This window comes from Saccopteryx bilineata, chromosome 1 (genome assembly GCF_036850765.1).
Source record: "Saccopteryx bilineata isolate mSacBil1 chromosome 1, mSacBil1_pri_phased_curated, whole genome shotgun sequence".
In the NCBI taxonomy this organism is placed as follows: domain Eukaryota; kingdom Metazoa; phylum Chordata; class Mammalia; order Chiroptera; family Emballonuridae; genus Saccopteryx; species Saccopteryx bilineata.
In genome coordinates this window covers 89,437,869-89,458,932 of record NC_089490.1, presented here as the reverse complement: position 1 = coordinate 89,458,932, position 21,064 = coordinate 89,437,869, and the positions used below count along the sequence as shown (strand labels likewise).

The 21,064-nt window shown below is 51.7% G+C and overlaps 2 protein-coding genes and 1 pseudogene across 3 annotated transcripts; 2 read left to right on the top strand and 1 right to left on the bottom strand.

Moving 5' to 3' along the window:
- The first annotated feature begins 805 nt into the window (after positions 1–805).
- On the top strand, positions 806–3,878 carry LGALS1 (galectin 1). The gene is made up of 4 exons (XM_066253087.1): positions 806–940; positions 2,119–2,198; positions 3,239–3,410; positions 3,675–3,878. The coding sequence occupies exons 1-4, from the start codon at positions 932–934 to the stop codon at positions 3,819–3,821; spliced, it is 408 nt and encodes a 135-aa protein (XP_066109184.1). The 5' UTR covers positions 806–931; the 3' UTR covers positions 3,822–3,878.
- A 5,474-nt stretch (positions 3,879–9,352) lies between these two features.
- Positions 9,353–15,646, top strand: NOL12 (nucleolar protein 12). 2 transcript variants are annotated; one of them, XM_066258653.1, is made up of 6 exons: positions 9,353–9,500; positions 10,782–10,887; positions 11,966–12,014; positions 12,535–12,677; positions 14,744–14,841; positions 15,273–15,646. In XM_066258653.1, the coding sequence occupies exons 1-6, from the start codon at positions 9,418–9,420 to the stop codon at positions 15,436–15,438; spliced, it is 645 nt and encodes a 214-aa protein (XP_066114750.1). In that variant the 5' UTR covers positions 9,353–9,417; the 3' UTR covers positions 15,439–15,646. The 2 variants fall into 2 exon arrangements, with proteins under 2 accessions (XP_066114750.1, XP_066114740.1); XM_066258643.1 differs by having other exon boundaries at positions 12,508–12,677.
- A 423-nt stretch (positions 15,647–16,069) lies between these two features.
- LOC136321714 (U6 spliceosomal RNA) lies at positions 16,070–16,157 on the bottom strand (annotated as a pseudogene).
- Between the last annotated feature and the right edge of the window lie 4,907 nt (positions 16,158–21,064).

The following is a 21,064-nucleotide window of genomic DNA, read 5'->3' as shown; positions in this document are numbered from 1 at the left end:
ACAGATGGGGAAGGATAAGGCTGTCCCTGACCTCAGAGGAAGAGATTGAGGAGAGTGGACAGGGGTGCACAGAGCAGGAACCTTAACCCATCATGGCCTGGCTAATCCTGGCTGCCTCTCAGATCTGACCCTCTCAGACAGATCAAAGACTGTCAAGCAGGGGCTCTTGGAGGATCCCCAGCAGGCCCCAGGACAGCAGAGGCCTAAGCCCTGAACTCTGGCGGTAACCTTAGACTTGGCACCTGGCCCAGCCTTTCTTTAGCGTTAGTGAAAAGCACGCACTGCAGCAGCCACAATCTCTGCTTCCGGGAGAGGCCAGGGTGGGGCCAGGGCCTGTGGTTGATGTGTCCCGGGACCTCTGCACGGGGCCCACAAAGGGAGTCACACCCTGGCACTGCCATGGTGCAGCCTCCGGAAACTTAGCTCTAATTCCCTGAAGGACCCTGCACCCCCTCCCCCTACCCTGCCCTAGGTCTTCCCTAGGTAGCCCCTGAGCTCTCAGCCTGCTGGCCCTGAGCTCCTTCCCGCCAACTCCTGGACCTAGCTCATCCTCAAACTATTTTCCATTGGCTTCCCCCAATCCCTGCCACAGCAGTTTTTTTGGTGTTTTATTTTTTTTTCTTTGAGGGGTGTGGGAAGGGATGGAGAATGAGAAGTGGAGCCTGGATCCTGAGGGTGTGGCTGAGAAGAAATGGAGGGTGGTCACCACTCTGATTGGTTAGCTCTGCTCCAGAACTGGCTTCAAAATTCCATTGACTCCGCCTCCAGTGGCCCCTATCATTGTCCTGACTTACAATTGGCTTCCAGGGGGCGGGACTCACCGAGGTCTGGTCCAGATAAAAGGGTGGGAGAGGTAGAGGGCCCATCTCTTGGGTGGAGTCTTCAGACAACTGCTGCTACAATCCATAGGACCATCCTCCTGTCCTCAGTCATGGCTTCTGTGAGTGTGGGGGCCCTGACCCAAGGCTCAGGATGGTATGGGGGCAGACAGCTGGGAGGCGTGGGGGCAAATGCGCATCTAGGTTCTGGTCCCGACAGCGTGGCTTTGAGCAAATACCTTCTCTTTTCTGGGTCCTAGTAGCCACATCTCTAAGATAAGGGTGGGCACCATCGTCTGCAAGGCTTTCTCAGGCTTGAGAATTTTCTGGATTCCTCTATCGTCTGACAGTACAGTTATTTCTTCCAAGGTCTGAGGATCTGCAGCTCTCTGAGCAGTTGTGGAAAGGGTGTGGCCACGGGGGGGGGGGCGCGCTTTGATGACATCTAGGCTACTGTCCCCTCCCCCTCGTCCACCCTAAAGAGCCTCCTGTCCCCTCCCCCCTGCAGCTGTCCCCAGTCACAGGGCCAAGGCAGTCACCCTCTGCTCTAGAGAGCTCTGAAAAGTTGCCAGGATCTGAGACAGGCTGCCTAGGAGGGGGCCTGCCTGGGTTAGTGAATGGAGGTGGGGGCTGGGAGAATTCCTCACCATTCCCTCCCCAAAGCTGGAGGGGATGGTGCTAATAGAGAGAGAGAGAGAAGGCAGGATTTTCCTCAGGCCCCAAGGGAAAGGGTTCAAGTTTCTGGCAGAAGGAATCACTCACTAGCAGTTAAGCTGTGCTTTCAATCTTATTAACCCCCAGCCAGCCAGGCTGCAGACTCTGGCCAAGGCCCCTCTCCGTTTTGTAGAAGGGCCTGGCCCTGCTCTGTGGGCTCTCCTCCAGCCCCTGCCCGTCTCTGCAGAGAGACTTGAAGGGAAAAGTGGAAGGTCTCTCAGCCCCAGGCGCCTTCCTCTCCAGCAGAGGGGCAGACCCTTCCATTCACCTTTCTTTGCCACCAACTCCCTCACTCACAAGGAGTCTGTCTCCATCTATTACTTTAGGCAGTTGGGCACCCTGAAACAGAAATCTCCAAGCTGAACCACAAAAACTTCTAGATCTTGGCTTCTAGAACCTCAGTCGTGATGCAGATAGTAAACTGACGCGGTTGGGTGTAGGGACTTGCCTAGGACCACACTGAGAAAGAAAGGCTGGAATTTGCACCAGGGCTCTTCCTCCTCCGGCTTCCAGTTGGCCAGTGTGAGCCCACTCCCATCCCCACAGCACTACATCCACTAACCTGGGTGAGGTCTTGTCTACACAGGGTCTGGTCGCCAACAACCTGAATCTCAAACCTGGGGAGTGCCTCCGAGTGCGGGGTGAGGTGGCACCCAACGCCAAGAGGTGAGCCTGGCTAGCCTCAGTGACTGAGGTCAGGTAGGGGCATGGACGGGAAGCCCCCACTTCTCCCTCCCCCTCCCGCGGCCCCAGCTGCTGTTTTCCGGATGAGTCACTTCCCCTGCGGAATCTGGATGCCGCTACCATTGTCGCCCCCTCCTCTCCTGCTAGAGTCTCTTTAATCTAAACCAGCTGCAGCCCCATCGCCTCCAAGGCTTGCTCCCACCTCCTGGCTGTGGGCGGGACCTGAGGCTGCAAGAAGGGGCGGGGAGAAGTAATGAGAGGAGTGTCACAGCAATGCTCTTTTTTCCCCTGAGGTTCCCCTTTCCTGCGTTCTTCACTCAACCTTTCATTCCTTCAGTCCTTCCTCCACTCATCATTTAATTAGTTGGTCTATCTTCTCAGCAGCTATGTGACCTTCAACTAGTCAACCAACCCACATTAAACCTCAGTTTGTTACTCATAAACCAAAACAAGGGGAATGGTGGTTGTGTGGAGAGTGTGATGTTGGATCTCTCACTGAGGAGGAGATGATCAGTTGACATTATCAAAGAGCTGCACACCTCTCGTGCACTATTCATTTCACTCCTACCAAAGCCTCAGGGGCAAGGATTGCTGTTACTTCCACTTATTGAGTACCTATTGCATGTCATGCATCCTGGTAGGCACCAGGGGAACAAAGATAAACAAGGCAGATAGGACACTTGCACTCCCAGAGACCACCTGGAGGGAGTCTCCAACCTTGACCAAAGGGGCAGGAATACAAACTATTGTCTGTGAGAGTCTTGGCTGTCAGCACGGCAAGACCCAGAGAGATCCTTCTTATGCAGCCCCCATTGTACAGATGAGGACACCGAGACCCAGAGAGGGGCAGGGGCTTGTTCAAGGACACACAGCAAGGAAGTGGCAAGGCCAAGAGCTAGAATTATGTTTCTTGCCTCCTCGCTCAATAAATTCTCCGAGCTAGATGCATTCATGGTGCACTGAATAATAGAAACTGGTTATGGCCATGGAGGCCTCAATCTCTCCCACCTGTTACCCCCTAGCTTTGTGCTGAACCTGGGCAAAGATGAGAACAATGTGGGCCTGCACTTCAACCCTCGCTTCAATGTATATGGGGACATCAACACCATTGTGTGTAACAGCAAGAATGATGGGACCTGGGGGACTGAGCAGCGGGAGTCTGACTTCCCCTTCCAACCTGGAACTGTCACGGAGGTGGGCTGGGGAGTGAGGCAGGGGGCTGGGGCAGGCTGGGGTGAAGCCGAGTTTCTGGGCTAGAGACAGTGGTCCCACATTGCCCTTCTCCCCTCCCCCTCCCTCACCTGCTGTGCCATCCCCCTCTCCCAAGCTCAGGGGCCTTACCCATGTAGTAGGGCTGTCAAGGCTATTAGGAGGAAAGGGCTCTGGAGGGTCCTTGGCCTGTGGCTGGGTGGGACTCGCTTGGGGGAACACTGCTCACTGGCCTTCTCTGCTCCCAAGGTGTGCATTTCCCTCGACCAGGCAGACTTGACCATCAAGCTGCCAGATGACTACACATTCAAGTTCCCCAACCGTCTCAACCTGGAGGTCGTCGATTACCTGGCGGTAGAAGGTGACTTCAAGATCAAGTGTATGACCTTTGAGTGAAGCCAGCCAGCGCATAGCCCCTAATAAAGGCAGCTGCCTCTGTTCCCCTGCACCAGCCTCATTTGTGTGTGTGGGTTTTTTGTTTGTTTGTTTGTTTTTTACAGAGACAGAGAGTCAGAGAGAAGGACAGACAGGGACAGACAGACAGGAACGGAGAGATGAGAAGCATCAATCATTAGTTTTTCGTTGCACATTGCTACACCTTAGTTGTTCATTGATTGCTTTCTCATATGTGCCTTGACCGCAGGCCTTCAGCGGACCGAATAACCCTTGCTGGAGCCAGCAACCTTGGGTCCAAGCTGGTGAGCTTTTGCTCAAACCAGATGAGCCCGCACTCAAGCTGGTGACCTTGGGGTCTCGAACCTGGGTCCTTCCGCATCCCAGACCGACGCTCCATCCACTGCGCCACTGCCTGGTCAGGCTGTGTGGGTTTTTTTTGTTTTTTGTTTTTTGTTTTTTTTTTGTATTTTTCTGAAGCTGGAAACGGGGAGAGACAGTCAGACAGACTCCCGCATGCGCCCGACCGGGATCCACCCGGCACGCCCACCAGGGGCGATGCTCTGCCCCTCCGGGGCGTCGCTCTGCCACGACCAGAGCCACTCTAGCACCTGGGGCAGAGGCCAAGGAGCCATCCCCAGCGCCCGGGCCATCTTTGCTCCAATGGAGCCTTGGCTGCAGGAGGGGAAGAGAGAGACAGAGAGGAAGGAGGGTGGGGGGTGGAGAAGCAAATGGGCGCTTCTCCTATGTGCCCTGGCTGGGAATCGAACCTGGGTCCCCCGCACGCCAGGCCGACGCTCTACCGCTGAGCCAACCGGCCAGGGCCTGTGTGGGTTTTTTTGAGGGTGGGTTCCACCAACTCCCTCAGGCTCTGCCCCTTCTATTCACTTCCTTAATGCATACTTGCTAAGTGCCAGTGACATCTTTCTGAGTTCCCTGGGCCAAGAAGAGAGCTCAGTACACAGTAGGGGACTTGGTGACTAGAAATAAAATCTAGTCACTGCCCTCAAACAGCTCTCAACCTACTGGGCCCCAGCACACAGTAGGTGTTCAGAAGATGTTGAAGAAATGAAACCAGAGGGAGATTGGTGAAGACAGACTGATTCATGCCATGATACCTGGGGTAGCACAGCGAGAGGAGTAAATGGGACTCCTCATTTGTTTTCATGAGCTAGATCTACATGATGCTCTGGTCTGAACCAGGCCCAGCTGGGCCTTGGGATAGAAGCTTGGCAAATCTCACTCTCCAGGACAGCCAGTGGCAGCCAGGAGACCCTGGGCAGCTAGCTCTCTTCTGTCCTCAGCCTTCATTTCCTCATCTATAAAATGGGAGTTATTCACACCTGGGCCCTTTCAGGTGGAAGATTATCACTTCAGTGCGTCCTCTAGGAGCACATTTATATAAGTGGGCCAAGGAGGATGGAGTGCACGTGCTTGGTGCCTATGAGCCACACCTAGTCTCCAGGCTCTCCTGAGTCTCCCACATGGCCACCCAGAAACAGCTTTGGAAATCTGGCTGTGGATGGGCGCCCTCTGCCGGACATTGGAAAAAGTCGCTTCAACTGCTTTTCTCTGGTCCTCTGGGTTCATCCACATTGATTCTCCCTAAACTGGCTGAACACCCATAATACACCAGAACTATGACTACTGGGAGCCAGATGAAAGCCCCGGGAAAGATAAGAGAGACCACTGTGTTTGGAGGAAGGAAACTGGGCTTGGAATCAGATTTGTGTTCAAACCTCAGCTCCATCACTGTTGCTCTCAGACCAGTTACTGAACGTCTCTGAACCTCAGTTTCCTCATTTATCAAATTGCATTAATACTAAATTGATACTTACCCTGTAGAGTTGTTATAAGGGTTAGCTAAGACAAAGTAGAGAAATGCATGGTACGTGGCACATAATAAGGGCTCTGTAAATGTTGGTTTCTTTCACCCCTTTTAAGACTTGCTGTGTATCAAGAGCCTATGAAATTGGGCTTGGAGAAATTAAATGGTGCTACACCCTTAGACCATCTGGGCTCCACCCTCAGCACTCGCTCTTCTTGCCCATATGACCTTGGGCAAGTGACTGCACCTTTCTGAGCCTCAGTAAAAATGGGACTCATACCTCAAAAGAAATAATTGTGTAAGGAGCTAAATAAATAGCAAAATTCCTGTTGCTCTTCATCTTCATCACCTTTTCTATTTAGAGAATGTGTTATCTCTTGCTGTGCCTGGCACCTGGTAGGCACTCAAGAAACATAAAAATTTCCAAAATAATGCCAAAAAGAGTGGTGGGTATTTTATTTTTAAATTTTATTTGTTGATTTTAGAGAGAGAGAGAGAGGAGGGGAGAGTGAAAGACAGAAACCAAGGATCGAACCCACAACCTTTGCACATTGTATTGGGATGATGCTCCAACCAACCAAGCTATCTGGCCAAGACAGGTGGTAGGTGTTTTAGACCATGAGCTGCTGTAAAGGGCTCTCAAGCTCCCCCCATCCCCCCCACCTCACAAAGTTAGAAGTGGGGAGGCAGCCAGACAGACTCCCGCATGTGCCCAACTAGGATCCACCTGGCATGCCCACCAGGGGGCGATGCTTTGCCCATCTGGGGCATTACTCCATTGCCTCCAGAGCCATTCTAGCGCCTGAGGCAGAGGCCATGGACCCATCCTCAGCGCTCAGGTCAACTTTGCTTCAATGGAGCCTTGGCTGCAGGAGGGGAAGAGAGAGAGAGAGAGGAAAGAGAGGGGGAGGGGTGGAGAAGCAGATGGACGCTTCTTCTGTGTGCCCTGGCCCAGAATCAAACCTAGGACTTCTACATGCCAGGCTGGCACCACTGTGCCAACCGGCCAGGGCCTCAAGCTTTTGGAATCTTGGTGAGATTGCTAGTCCCTCATCTCCTTTCCTGAGGTAAAGGGACCTGAAACTCCCCAGGAAGAATTTGAAGCAAAGGCACCTGCCAGAGGTGGTTGGCTTCTCTCTGCATTGGGAGCTTTGGCAGATGAGGTCTCTTTGAGCCTCATGTGGGCCAGCTGCTCAGGCTGGGTGGGCTGCAAAGGCCAACTGCACAGTTTCCCTCATGAGGTTACGCATAAGCAGCTGTCTCCTTATGGAGTCCATCTCTGCACCAGACTGGAAGTTCCAAGGGGAGAACCACTCCACATCCAGGACAACAGTCGGGGCATGTTCTGTATATCACTTACCTAACTGGTGTCTTTGGTCAAGTCACTTCCCCTCTCTGAGCCTGTTTCTTTACCCGTATAGTAGGGATGAAGCAGCACCAATCTATCATGAGTCTGGGTGGGGGATAGAACCTGAGAAGCAGCAGGCAGGAGCTCTGAGACCCAGTGCCTGGGACTCACAGGAAGCAGCCCAGCTGCAAAAGGCTTGTTGGGCATCTTTGAGGGCATCATTGCAGCCAGGGCAATGCTTCTACCCAGAGGGAGGATGCCAAGGTGGACATCAGGGCACAACCCCCAGGGGATGGAGGGTCAAAGGGATAGTTGTTCATTACCCTGAAGCCCCACCATTCAGGCAGCACCATGCTGTGCCCTGGGTTTGAGGATAACTTGCTCTCAAAACCAACATGGAATCCCCTGGGAGAGGACCCTCATGGAATGGGTTCAACGTTCATGGAGAGATGCATTTACTGTGTGCCTGGCTCCTTCCAAAACTCAGGGTCTCCATATTGCCCTTCAAAGGGACCTTGCTACATTCTGGGGGAGTGATCCCTCTGGCCAGTGGCCCAGGATGCTGGGCCATGAGACCAGTGAACCAGGATCAAGCCTCAGCTTTGCCATAGAGTAGCAGTGTAACCCTGAACAAATCACCTCCCCTCTCTGAAATAATATTGTAGTTCCATTCCCTACTCTACGTGCCTAGCACTCAATTCTGTGCTTACTTGTGCTCTGGGTTCCAGTAACTTATTAAAGGAAAGGGTTGCATCCTAAGAGCCTCTTATTCCTCTGGTATCCCCACTCTCAGCCAGTACTGGGGTCACCTCCTCTGGGAAGTGCTCCACACTGGAGGAGCCAACCCTGAGTCCTGCAGGCTCCTGTGCTTTTCCTGCAGAGGTATTCACTGACCCTGCAGGACCACCCAGCACAGATGAGTTCAGAATGGAGTGCTAACCTAAAAATGAAATAACCCTTCAAAGTGAGAGACAAATAAACATTTATTTGAGACCAATAAGAAGAACTATTCAGGGATCATTATTTCAGGCAAAAGCCCAAATAATATTCTGATTAGAAGACAAAGACAAGTAGTATTTATGAGAATGGGAGGGGAACAATTACATCAACAGAAGGAAGGCATTTATTTCTATTGGTACAGATAACATGACATAGTGATGTTAATTCTAAACAGTGTTTTTAATTTTCAGTTCAGTAGTCATCATCCCTTTAGTCAAAATTTCTTGCTGTCTTTGCAAACAGTTCTTTGGGGGAATAAGGTTGCTGAAGCCCTGTCCAGAGGTTATTTTGCCATTTTAACATTCTAAAGATTTGACGCATAAGGCAGGCAGTTCCTCTTGGATGATGGTCGCTCTGGCTCCATTTTAAAGTGGCTTCATTTATATTACTGTTTACAGGGAGATTCAGGCATGCAATCTGTTACTAAAATTCCCCTAAAGGTGTTTTACTAAATGCTTTCACATTCAGGTCCTCATTTTCTGTACAGAATAAATTATTACACCAATCATCAGTTTTTCGTTGTGACACCTTAGTTGTTCATTGATTGCTTTCTCATATGTGCCTTGACCATGGGCCTTCAGCAGACCGAGTAACCCCTTGCTTGAGCCAGCGACCTTGGGCTCAAGCTGGTGAGCTTTTTTTTTTTTTTAATTAATTAATTAATTTTTGCTCAAGCCAGAAGAGTCCGCCCTCAAGCTGGGGAGCTCGGGGTCTCGAACCTCGATCTTCCGCATCCCAGTCCGACGCCCTAACCACTGCACCACCGCCTAGTCAGGCCTGAGAACATTTTAAAAATGCAAATTCTAGGGCTCGAAAGTGGGCCTGCTCATAGAAAACCTGGAGTGGGGCCAAGCGATCCGGGTTCCAACAAGCCCTCCCGGAGATTCTGGAGCACGCCAATGTTTGAAAACCTCTGTCTTACAATAACACTACAAAATCACTATAATTATTACCATTTTACAAACAGGGCAATTCAGGCACAGCAAAGACAATTGGTCCAGCCTCTTTTTTTTTTCTTTTTCCTTTTGGATACCAGGATTCTAATCCAGGTAGTTTGGTTCCAGAAACGTGATGTTGGAGAGCACCACCAAGTTAACATCAGGATCTCAAGTAGGATCAGCAATCTTTGGTCATTCGTTAATAACTTCGTATTGAACGGCTACTGTGAGCCAGGTACCGTGCTGGGTGTTGGGACCTGGGAGCTCGCTCTCACTTGTCCAAGAAATGGGGCTGGGAGTCTCCGAGCAAAGATCTAACACCGACCAGGGAGCGGTGAAGGAGACAGTCTGGAGCGGTCCCTTTAAAAGACCGGACCTGGTGAGCGGAACTGAGGAGCAACTTTGTGAGACGCCCCGGAAGGCCGGAAACTGTACATCCGGAAGTGTTTTAGGCGAACGTGAACCGAACAGCTCAGGCCCACAGTTATGGCCCGCAACAAGAAGAAGAAGCGAGATAGCGATAACCCGCGGCTGCGACTCGTTCTCAGCTTCGACGAGGAGAAGCGGCGGTGAGTGCTAACGCTGGACCATATGCCCTTGTGTTGCGGGCAAGGCCCATGTCAGGGCCGAGTCGCTCACGCAGAGGATTCTTCCGGCCCCGCCCTCTTGTCGTAGTCCTGGGCTCCCCCTGTACGCCCTCCCGCAGAATGGGAGCGGCCGCTCTCGGCCCCTAGCCTGTGGAATGGAATCTCCCGCCGGTCCGCTCTCCCTTGGCTCTTGTAGGAGCATCAACGCGCATAATTTCTGTTTGCAACGGAAGAGCCGGGAGTTCGGTTCTCGGAGCAATGGCTTCGACCTCCCTAGCCCAGACCAGTAGCCCTGCACGTTATATTCTCAGCTTTTTTTTTTTTTAATTTGTTTACTGATTTGAGAGAGAAAGAAACATCAATTTGTTACACTTGGTCTTAGCCAAAAGGCCGAAAAGCGATGGAACACTAATTCGTTCTTCCACTTATGCGCTCATTGATTGATTATTATATGTGTCCTGACCAGGATGGAACCCGCAACCTTGGCATATTGCTGAGGCTCTAACCAACTGATCTACCCAGTCAGGTCTCAGCTGTTGTTGATAAATGATGAGGGAATGAAATGAGCGGCCTAACTTAAGTTCATTTACTCACTCATCAGACATTTACTCTTACAGTTTGTGTGCCCCCTTGGCATATGGTAGTGGGTCAACGAAAAACCTAGTGTTGGAGAGGGAAATAGATAGAAACATTGCAGTCCACGCTACAGAGCTGAGGTGGGGATCAGATAGATGGAGGGAGGGAACGAAATGCTGGGGCATCCACAGGCTCAACACAGCTGGTTCCAGGGGGCATGTGTCCTGGGGAAATGCAGTGTTGGTCCAGCAGAAAGTGTAGAGGTCTGGGTCAGGATTGCCTTGAAAGTCCCGTGAGACAGGGCTTAATTCACTGGGGAATGAAATTTGGCAGTATAGAAGAAGCCCCACCTGCCCTAAGCCCCGCCTGTTCTGGGTTCAAAGGACCACAACCTATGCCCATCACCTGGCCCTGTTGCTTGAAGCTGAGAGCCTTGAGGGTAGTGAGTAGAAAGAGGCAGCATCACCCTCTTTTTCATAACCTCACACTCTGTGATCTTGGGCAGATAACCTCGCCTTTCTGTGCCTCAGTGACCCCTTCTATAAAACAGATTAGAGAGGATTACATGAGTTAACACATGTTAATTTTTGGAATGGTGCTTGGCATAGTGAGTGCAGTTTAGCTGCTTTGGGAGCAAGCCTTTCTTTCCCTGTTATCTCCTGACTCTCCCTTGCCTCTTTCCTGTAGGGAGTACCTGACAGGCTTCCACAAGCGGAAGGTGGAGCGGAAGAAGGCAGCCATAGAGGAAATCAAGCAGCGGCTCAAGCAGGAACAGAAGAAGCTCCGGGAAGAGGTGCAGAGAGGGGAGGGCAGAAGAGTCAGAGACTGACTCCCAGGGTACTGACTTGAAACCTTGGATGGCCTGAATGGGTATCTGCAGGAATGAGGGGAGGTATGAGCAGGCCTGGGAAGCAGTGTGTACTGGTTGAGACACTGTGGGCCTATGTCTGGGGAAGGTTTAGGAAGAAATCTCCTGGTCTTTCACTCACTCACTCTGGAGCCAAGCAGTGCCCCTGCCTGAAGTGGAGAGTAAAGGCTATCATATGGCCCTGGCTGGTTAGCCCAGTGCATAGAGCATCGGCCTGGTGTATAGATATTCTAGGTTCAATTCCCAGTCAGGGCACACAAGAGAAGCGACCATCTGTTTCTTTCCATCTCCCTCTTCTCCCCCTTCTCCCTCTTCTTCCCCTCCTCGCCTTCCTCTACCTCTTCTCCCCCTTCTCCTTCCTTTCCCTCTTCCCCCTCTTCCCCTCCTGCAGCCAGTGGCCCGATCATTTCGAGCATTGGCCCAGGTTCTGAGGATAGCTTGGTTGATCCAAGTGTGTCACCTTCAGGTGCTAAAAATAGCTCAGTTGATTCAAGCATCAGCCCCAGACAGGGGTTGCTGAGTGGATTGGGTCAGGGCACATGTGGGAGTCTGTCTCACTGTCTCCCCTCCTTTCACTTAAAAAAAAAAGCCCTGGCCAGTTGGCTCAGTGGTGAGCATCGGCCTGGCATGTAGACATCCCAGGTTCGCTTACCAGCCAGGGCACACAGGAGAAGCACCCATCTACTTCTCCATTCTTCCCCCTCTCCTTTATCTCTCTCTTCTCCTCCTGCAGCCAAGGATCCATTAGAGCAAAGTTGGCCTGGGCGCTGAGTATGGCTCCATGGCCTCCACCTCAGGCACTAGAACAGCTCCGGTTGGAATGGAGCAATGACCCAGATGAGCGCATTGCCCCCTGGTGGACATGCTGGGTGGATCCCATTTGGGTGCATGCGGGAGTCTGTCTCTCTGCCTCCCTGCTTCTCACTTCAGAAAAATACAAAAAAAAAATAATAAAATAAGGAAGGCTATCATACTTACTGTGTTCCCTTCCCTCTGGTTTCAGCGCCACCAGGAATACTTGAAGATGCTAGCAGAAAGAGAGGAGGCACTGGGTAAGTCCTATAGTTGGCCTGATCTGAAGAATAGCCAATAGGCCTGGGTTTATTTATCCCTTGGTGAGTGGGAGGGTAGGGATGAAGGAGTTGCACTTCCTTAACTGTAGGGTCTTGATATTGTCCCGGGGGGCCAGAGGTGGTCATTGGGTATCTCTAAATGTGAGTGGGTCAGAGACAGGGAGGAGACCCAAACTTCTTGGTAAATCGATCCTGAGCAGAGAGCCCAGTTTCTGAGGCCTGGAGGGATGGAGGGTAGAGAGGAAGGGGCAGCAGCAGCTCCTGGTGTCACACTGGGCTTGTCCTAGATGGGGGCCAGGTGATCTGAGGTTTTCCCAGAACACAAAAGGAGGAGTTGTATTGATGACAACATTTATTGGCAGGCCAGGCTCTGGAGCTGGTGACTTCCTGGATACTCTCCAGAGTAGAGGGGGCCATTGCACTCCAGGATTAGGAGGGGCTGGAGCTTGGTTAATTATACCCTGCATCTAAGGCCTGGTTCTGTGCCCACCCTGCACAGAGGAGGCAGACGAACTGGACCAGTTGGTGACAGCAAAGACAGAGTCAGTTCAGTACGACCACCCCAACCACACAGTCACTGTGACCACCATCAGCAACCTGGACCTCTCAGGGGCCCGTCTGCTCGGACTGCCCCCACCTGAAGTGAGTGTCACTCCCAGCCCTGAAGAAGAAGGGACATGGGGGCAGCCTGGCTTGTCAGGGGTTGCTAAGTGCTGGTCCATGTCATGGAGACTCCAATGCAAGGAGCTCTTTCCCTTCTGGGCCTGGACAAAATCCTTGAGCCCTGGGGCTTCAGAGGCAGCTCCACTGCTGAGCAGCTGTGGAGCTGGGCTTCTCTTTGCCTCTACTTTTACTGAAGTTTACTGATGGTAGCACCAGCCTTGTGGGATTGCCATGAGGTTAAAAGTTGTGAACTCGGCCTGACCTATGGTGGCGCAGTGGGATAAAGCGTCGACCTGGAAGTGCTGAGGTCGCTGGTTCAAAACCCTAGGCTTGCCTGGTCAAGGCACATATGGGAGTTGATGCTTCCAGCTCCTCCCCCCCTTCTCTCTCTCTGTCTCTCCTCTCTCTCTCTCTCTCTCTCTCTCTCTCTCTCTCCCCCTCTCCTCTCTAAAATGAAAAAAAAAAAGTTGTGAACTCGTGAGAAGCATTAAGATAGCTGTTTAGGCCCTGGCCGGTTGGCTCAGTGGTAGTGTCGGCCTGGTGTGCAGGAGTCCCGGGTTCAATTCCCAGCCAGGGCACACAGGAGAAGCGCCCATCTGCTTCTCCCCCCCTCCCCCCCTCCTTTCTCTCTGTCTCTCTCTTCCCCTCCCGCAGCCAAGACTCCATTGGAGCAAAGTTGGCCCGGGCGCTGAGGATGGCTCCATGGCCTCTGCCTCAGGCGCTAGAATGGCTCTGGTTACAACAGAGCAAGGCCCCAGATGGGCAGAGCATCGCCCCCTGGTGGGCATGCCGGTGGATCCCATGCCAGTCGGGCACATGCGGGAATCTGACTGCCTCCCTGGTTCCAGCTTCCGAAAAATACACACAAAAAAATGATAGCTGTTTACAGGCCCTGGCAGGGTAGCTCAGTTGCTTAGAACATCACCTCGATATGCTAAGGTTGTGGGTTTGATCCCTAGTTAGAGCACACACAAAAAACAACCAATGAATGCACAACCAAGTGGAACAACAGATCAATATTTCTCAAATCAGTGAATAATTTTTTTTTGTAAATAAATTTTTTTTAAAAAACAGTTGTTTACAAGCCCTGGCCAGTTGGCTCAGTGGTAGAGCGTCAGCCTGGCGTGCAGAGGTCCGGGTTCGATTCCCGGCCAGGGCACACAGGAGAAGCGCCCATCTGCTTCTCCACCCTTCCCCCTCTCCTTCCTCTCTGTCTCTCTTCCCCTCCCGCAGCCGAGGCTCCATTGGAGCAAAGATGGCCCGGGTGCTGGGGATGGCTCCATGGCCTCTGCCCCAGGCACTGGAGTGGCTCTGGTAGCAACAGAGCGATGCCCCAGAGGGGCAAAGCATCGCCCCCTGGTGGGCGTGCTGGGTGGATCCCGGTCGGGTGCATGCGGGAGTCTCTCTGACTGTCTCTCCCCGATTCCAGCTTCAGAAAAATAAAAAAAAACAACAACAGTTGTTTACAGTAATCACATTGCATGATAAGCAGAAATAACACAGTATATCTGTGTGCACTGACAGTGAGTTTTCAACCTATGGGTTGTAAGTTATTAGCAAGTTGTGACCAACATTTTTAAAAAGTAAAAAATAAGTAGAAGAGAATTATTGAAAATATCAGAAAGCATCACAGTAAGTTTATTTCAGTTAAAGTTGTGTCTGAGTTGTATAGAAATTTATATATAAACACCATTACAAAGTAAAGCACATTTCCTATCATGGGTTGTAGTGTGCTTAAGTCCAGAGCCACTACTTTTTTGTGTGTTCAGTCTTCTGAAAGTTCTGATGCAAAGACAAGTCTTGTCCCCATTTTAGGGTTCTCCCATCTTTGAGTGTTAAGTGTCTACTGGAAGCTGAGGCAATGGAGGACTCTGAAGCACAGCTCTCCCCTGGGTAATACCTGCTCCAGGGCATACACAGCCTTCCCTGAGCCTCAGCCCAGGCCTGGGAGGCAGCAGATTGCTCCCTGACTCAACAGAGCCATGATTGCCCAGGCCTCCCAATCCATTGTTGTCTGTGACGGTCTTTGTCCTATGTTTCTTTAGCAGGTGGACAGGCTTGGGACTGAGGAGGAGGTGTCATCCATGGAGAAGCCAACCAAAGCCTTACCCAGGAAATCTAGAGACCCCTTGTTATCCCAGCGGTGAGCCAAGGCCTGTCCTTTCCTGTGAATCTGCTCTGCATGGTTGGCAATGACCCAGTCTGTAGAGCCACTTCCTACTGGCTTGTTGGGAGTGGTGTAGGGCAGGTGTGGGACCCAGAGTGGCCCTCTGCTCTGCCTGTCTGGTGGTCCTCAGTTCCTCCTCAGTGTCCCTCACCCCCATCCCCCAAGAATGGCTGACCCTAGTGCCCTTCACCTTGGGGTCAGGGTCTTTCTCTCTGAGCTAAGGAGCTGGCAGGCCCTCTGGGGTCAGAGTAGGCTGCCTTTGGAATGGACTTGGTACTTCCAGTATTCAGGGCTTATCCTGACTTCTGCATGAGCAGGGCCATCAGTCACCTCCAACCCAACACTTTTGCCCTGTTCCCCTGAATTAACTGAGGCCTTAATCTCACTAGCCTTTCACCCTCCGACAGGATCTCCTCCCTCACGGCAGCGCTGCATGCACACAACCGCAAAAAAGTTAAGAGGAAACACTCCCGACAGACCCAGGACTCCACAAAGAAGCCCCCAAGTGCCACTCGTACCAGCAAGACCCAGCGCCGCCGGATGACTGGCAAAGCCCGGCACAGTGGAGAATGAGCCCGAGAACCTGGCCAGGCCCCATACTAGGCTGCAAGGATCTGTCCTGTCTCGCCTCGGCTGTCCCTGTAACCCAGCCTGCACCAAAGCCTGGGACTTTTACCCCAGACTGAGCAGGCAGCTGAGAATTGGCCTCCATCAGGAGGAACCTTTAGGGTCAAATCTGGAGCATCTTCCTAAATATATACCCCACTGGGCCTTCATCAGATTTGTGAAACTAAGTGCAGTGTGGATTGTTTGTCCTTGTTCCTGATGCTAAACACCAAGGGTAGGTTTCTGGGGTGGTGGGCATGGTCAGGAAGTTGGGTCCATCCTCCCCTTCCAGCACTTTTGCCTATGAGTGTGAAAAGACAGTGTTGGGTCCAGGCCCCCTAATGGGTGCAGACCAGCATAATCACTGGTAGAATCCAGAGTCTGCTCGCTGAAATGCAAGCAACTGGGGTGGGGAGGTGAGCAGTGCCTAGTTCTACCCTTTACTGGCTGAGATGGCATGTCCCTTGCTTTGGTCTCTTTTGTTTCCTCAGTTGACATTGAGGTGTTAGAAGCGGATGAGTCCTGCGCTCTCCACCCTGAAACTGGGCCAGTTTCCCAGGCTTCCACAGCTCCCAGGTGCAAGGAGAGATTCATCTTTCTTTTTTTTTAATGCTTCATGAGTTTGTGTGTCATCCTTGCACAAGAGCTATGCTAATCTCCTCTGTATTGTTCCCATTTTATTAGGGTTTTTTTTTGTTTGTTTTTTTGTGACAGAGAGAGAGAGGACAGATAGGGAGAGGCAGACAGGAAGGGAGAGAGATGAGAAGCATTAATTCTTCGTTGCAGCACCTTAGTTATTCATTGATTGTTTTCCCATATATGCCTTGACTGGGAGGCTACAGCAGACCCAGTGACCCCTTGCTCAAGCCAGCAACCTTGGGCTCAAGCTCTTGAGCCTTGCTCAAACCAGATGAGCCCACACTCAAGCTGGTGACCTCAAAGTTTTGCACCTGGGTCCTCAGCATCCCAGTCTGATGCTCTATCCACTGTGCCACCACTTGGTCAGGCTGATTAATCCTTTTTAAAGAAAAGCATCTCGGCCCTGGCCAGTTGGCTCACTGGTAGAGCGTCGGCCTGGCGTGCAGAAGTCCCGGGTTCGATTCCCGGCCAGGGCACACAGGAGAAGCGCCCATCTGCTTCTCCACCCCTCCCCCTCTCCTTCCTCTCTGTCTCTCTCTTCCCCTCCCGCAGCGAGGCTCCATTGGAGCAAAGATGGCCCAGGCGCTGGGGATGGCTCCATGGCCTCTGCCCCAGGCGCTAGAGTGGCTCTGGTCGCGACAGTGACAACGACGCCCCGGAGGGGCAGAGTGTCGCCCCCTGGTGGGCGTGTCGGGTGGATCCTGGTCAGGCGCATGCGGGAGTCTGTCTGACTGTCTCCCCCGGTTTCCAGCTTCAGAAAAATACAAAAATTAAAATAAAAAAAGAAAAGCATCTCGATCCTGGCTGGTTGACTCAGCAGTAGAGTATCAGCCTGGCGTGTGGAAGTCCTGGGTTCAATTCCTGGTCTGGCCTGACGAGGCGGTGGCACAGTGGATAGAGCGTTGGACTGGGATGTGGAAGGACCCAGGTTTGAGACCCCAAGGTCGCCAGCTTGAGCGCGGGCTCATCTGGCTTGAGCAAAAAGCTCACCAGCTTGGACCCAGGGTCGCTGGCTCCAGCAAGGGGTTACTCAGTCTGCTGAAGGCTCACGGTCAAGGCACAAATGAGAAAGCAATCAATGAACAACTAAGAAGTCGCAACGCACAATGAAAAACTAGTGATTGATGCTTCTCATCTGTCACCATTCCTGTCTGTCTGTCCCTGTCTATCCCTCTGACTCTCTCTCTGTCTCTGTAAAAAAAAAAAAAAAAATTCCTGGTCTGGGCACACAGGAGAAGCACCCATCCGCTTCTCCACCCTTCCTCTCCTTTCTATCTCTCTTCCCCTCCCGCAGCCAAGGCTGCACTGGAGCAAGGTTGGCCCGGGCGCTGAGGATGGCTTTATGGCCTCTGCCTCAGGTGTTAGAATGGCTCTGGCTGCACTGGAGCAACACCCCCTGGTGGGCATGCCAGGTGGACCCCAGTCGAGCACATGCAGGAGTCTGTCTGACTGCCTCCCCACTTCTAAGTTCAGAAAAATACAAAAAAGAAAAGAATTAAAAAGCATCTCACCTGAAAGTGTGGCCCTCTCCAAGCAGACCCCCCCACCCGGCACCCAGCTGGTGTTCTGCAATGCTGCCATTTCTTCATACTCCTTCCAGATCTTCAAGCTTGGCCTCAGTTATTGAAAACCAGCCTTGTCCCTTCTCTGTCTCAGCTTACTAGTGACCCACCTCACACACTGCTGTTCTCCTGATCAGGAGGTGCCCTGGGCAGAATCTGCCTGCAAAAGGTAGGAGTGGTACCGTCAAGGACACCAGAGCATTGTTCTGGGGCATTGTTGGATTCCCCCCATACTACTTACTGGTTCCCATGATTCTGAGCTGGAGTGCACAGATTTCATGTTGTACCCTGATTAGGGGACCCATGCTGGGCCCTAACGCAAGGACTGAAAGTTCTTGACTAGTGTGGAAGATGGTCTAGGTCAGGGGTCCCCAAACTTTTTACACAGGGGGCCAGTTTACTGTCCCTAAGACTGTTGGAGGGCCGGACTATAAAAAAAAAAAACAACTATGAACAAATCCCTATGCACACTGCACATATTTTAAAGTAAAAAAAAAAAAACGGGAACAAATACAATATTTAAAATAAAGAACAAGTAAATTTAAATCAATAAACTGACCAGTATTTCCATGGGGACTATGCTCCTCTCACTGACCACCAATGAAAGAGGTGCCCCTTCCAGAAGTGCGGTGGGGGCCGGATAAATGACCTCAGGGGGCCGCATGTAGCCCGCGGGCCGTATTTGGGAACCCCTGGTCTAGGTGACAGGAAAGTGCTGTCATGGAAGCACAGCTACAAGGTCCATGGCCTTTGGACTTGGGATTCTGGAGGAGAGGGAGCCGAAGTCTGTGTGGCAGCCTTCCTGCCACTCACCCCATGGAGAGCCTTCCAGGAGCTGCCCCGCCTCACCATTGGGCGGCTCAGGAACAGTGGTTCTTGTTAGGCTGCACCTGGGGGGTGGAGGGGGCAGGTGCTTTCCCATGTCATCATCAACACCTACTGCAGTATCTGGTGATATCTGATCATGGCTGATGAAGGGCTGAAGGCCACACCTGGGCATGGAATGCAAAGCTCAGGGCTTAGGCCTCATAACCTGGCTTCTCAGCTCTTTTTACCTGCTCTTCCTGCTGCCTTCCGGTTGTCCTTCCTTATGCTTGGGTTGAGTGACTCACCCCGCTTGGTTGGCTCCATCCAGGACAGAGCCCATTACCAGGCTCTCCAGCTGGTTCTGGTACTCAACCCAGGGGAGCTGAGTGTGACCTTTGCCCTCACAGGCTCCTGAGAGCAGGAACACATTTAGGCCTGGGGAATCTGTGCACATAGCAGGGTTTGGGTTTGTTTTGTTTTTGTGACACACAGAGAGAGAGAGGCAGATAGGGACAGACAGGAAAGGAGAGAGATGAGAAACATCAATTCTTTGTAGCAGCACCCCAGTTGTTCATTGATTGCTTTCTCACATGTGTCCTGGCTGGGGGGCTACAGCAGACCTAGCGACCCCCTGCTCAAGCCAGCGACCTGGGGTTCCAGCTGGTGAGTCTTGCTCAAACCAGATGAGCCCGCACTCAAGCTGATGACCTCGGGGCCTTGAACCTGGGTCCTCCGCATCCCAGTCTGACGCTCTATCCACTGCGCCACTGCCTGGTCAGGCAGCAAGGTTTAGGTTTGAATGTTGGCTCTGCCACTTGGCCACAGTCTGAGCTCCTTGTTTTGCTAACCTCTGGGTCTGTTTCCCCAAGCGTAGGATGATAAAAGACAACCTACCTCTTAGGGCTGCCCCTAAGAGGCTAAAATGAGAACATGTGTATGAACCAGTTTCCATGGTACCTGGCATTCTCCAGTGTGCCTTCGTTGTGTATGTGGCTGCTGCTGACTGCTGAGACATCTCCCCATCCCCAGTGACACGGTTTATTTACAACTTATACCTACAATTTGTAATGTTTATTAGTATATCATTCTTGTTATTCTCCTGTGTATGCCTCTAATCCTTCCAGCAGACCAAGGAAATTGAGTCCCGATAGTTTTGCCAGGCCTAGGATCAGGAGTGGTGGAATCAGAACCAGTGGAGAACTTGTCTTCTCCCAAGGGCTCCTCTCTCGCCTTATTCCACATCTGGATTCTTTACTCCTGCTGCTCGCATCTGTGGGTTCAGGCCTCTAGGAGCTATATCAAGGCTTGGGTCTCTAAAGGGGTCAGTAAAAGCAAGCATGGCCACTCTGGATCACCACTATGCAGCCACCATGGGTTGGAGCCAGCCCTGGTGACCCTTTTAGAGACTGTGCCTTCCTGCTCCTGCTCCATTGGGCCATGGCTCCCTGCATGCTGCATGTCTATCTTGCCTTCCCAGAGCAAGTGATTCTCCATCAGGCCTGTGAGCAGGGAGGGCTGGAATGAGCATTTCCACTTGACAGAGAGGAAGCTGAGGCTCAGTGGGATAGAGAGGGAACAGAACTGTCATTGGCCTTTCTGCTTCCCCAGACGTCTGAAGAGGAGTGTCCCAGCCATAGGAAATGGCATGAGCAAACGTGGAGATGAGCAGGCGCAGGCTTCAGGAAGTAATAAAGGGGATGTGAGGCTGGAACTAAATGATGACAAGTGGTGATGCTGCCTTGGCTGCCACCATTACCCCCTTAGCTCTGAGCTATCCCTCAGAGGGATGCAACCAGGGAGCTCCAGAGCTAGGGACAGTGAAGAGGACCACCATCACCCTGCTCCTGATCTTCCCTTGTCTCACTCATTCTATCCACTCCAGCCTCTCCATATCTGTCCCCTCAACTGTAAACGCTCTTCCCCAGGATCTGCACACTCACTACTCCATCTTCTCCAGGTCTTTGCTCAAATGTCACCTCTCAATGCAGCCTTCCCTGACCACACCAGATACTTTTAACTCCCTACATGTTTCATTTTTCTCCTTAGCACCCATCACCAGCCAACATATTCCACATACTGCATATTTATCTAGTTTGTGGTCTTTTTGTCTCCAGTGAAATATGAGTGTTACAAAAGCAGATTTGGTCTTGTTCACTGATGTATCCTTAGCATACACAACTGACAAAAGTAGGGGCTCCATAAGTATTTAATGAATTGTTGGGAGGGCCATTCTGAGTTGGCTTCAGGTTTTACTAATGGGTGGGAGCAAGAGGGCAGGGGCCATACCTTGAGCATCAAACTCAAACTGGGTGCCTACCCCACCCTAAGCTCAGAGAGGTCAAGGAACTTAGTCAAAATTACACAGCCAGGAAGTGCTAGAGTCAGATACTGAACATGAGTCTCACTACTCCCTGTTTTGCTGACAGTAATTGGGACCAAGCAGAAAGCTCATTTTTTATTTTTTAAATTTATTTTTATTTTTATTTTTTTTACAGAGAGAATCAGAGAGAGGGAAAGATAGGGACAGACAGATAGGAACGGAGAGAGAAGAGAAGCATCAATCATTAGTTTTACGTTGCGACACC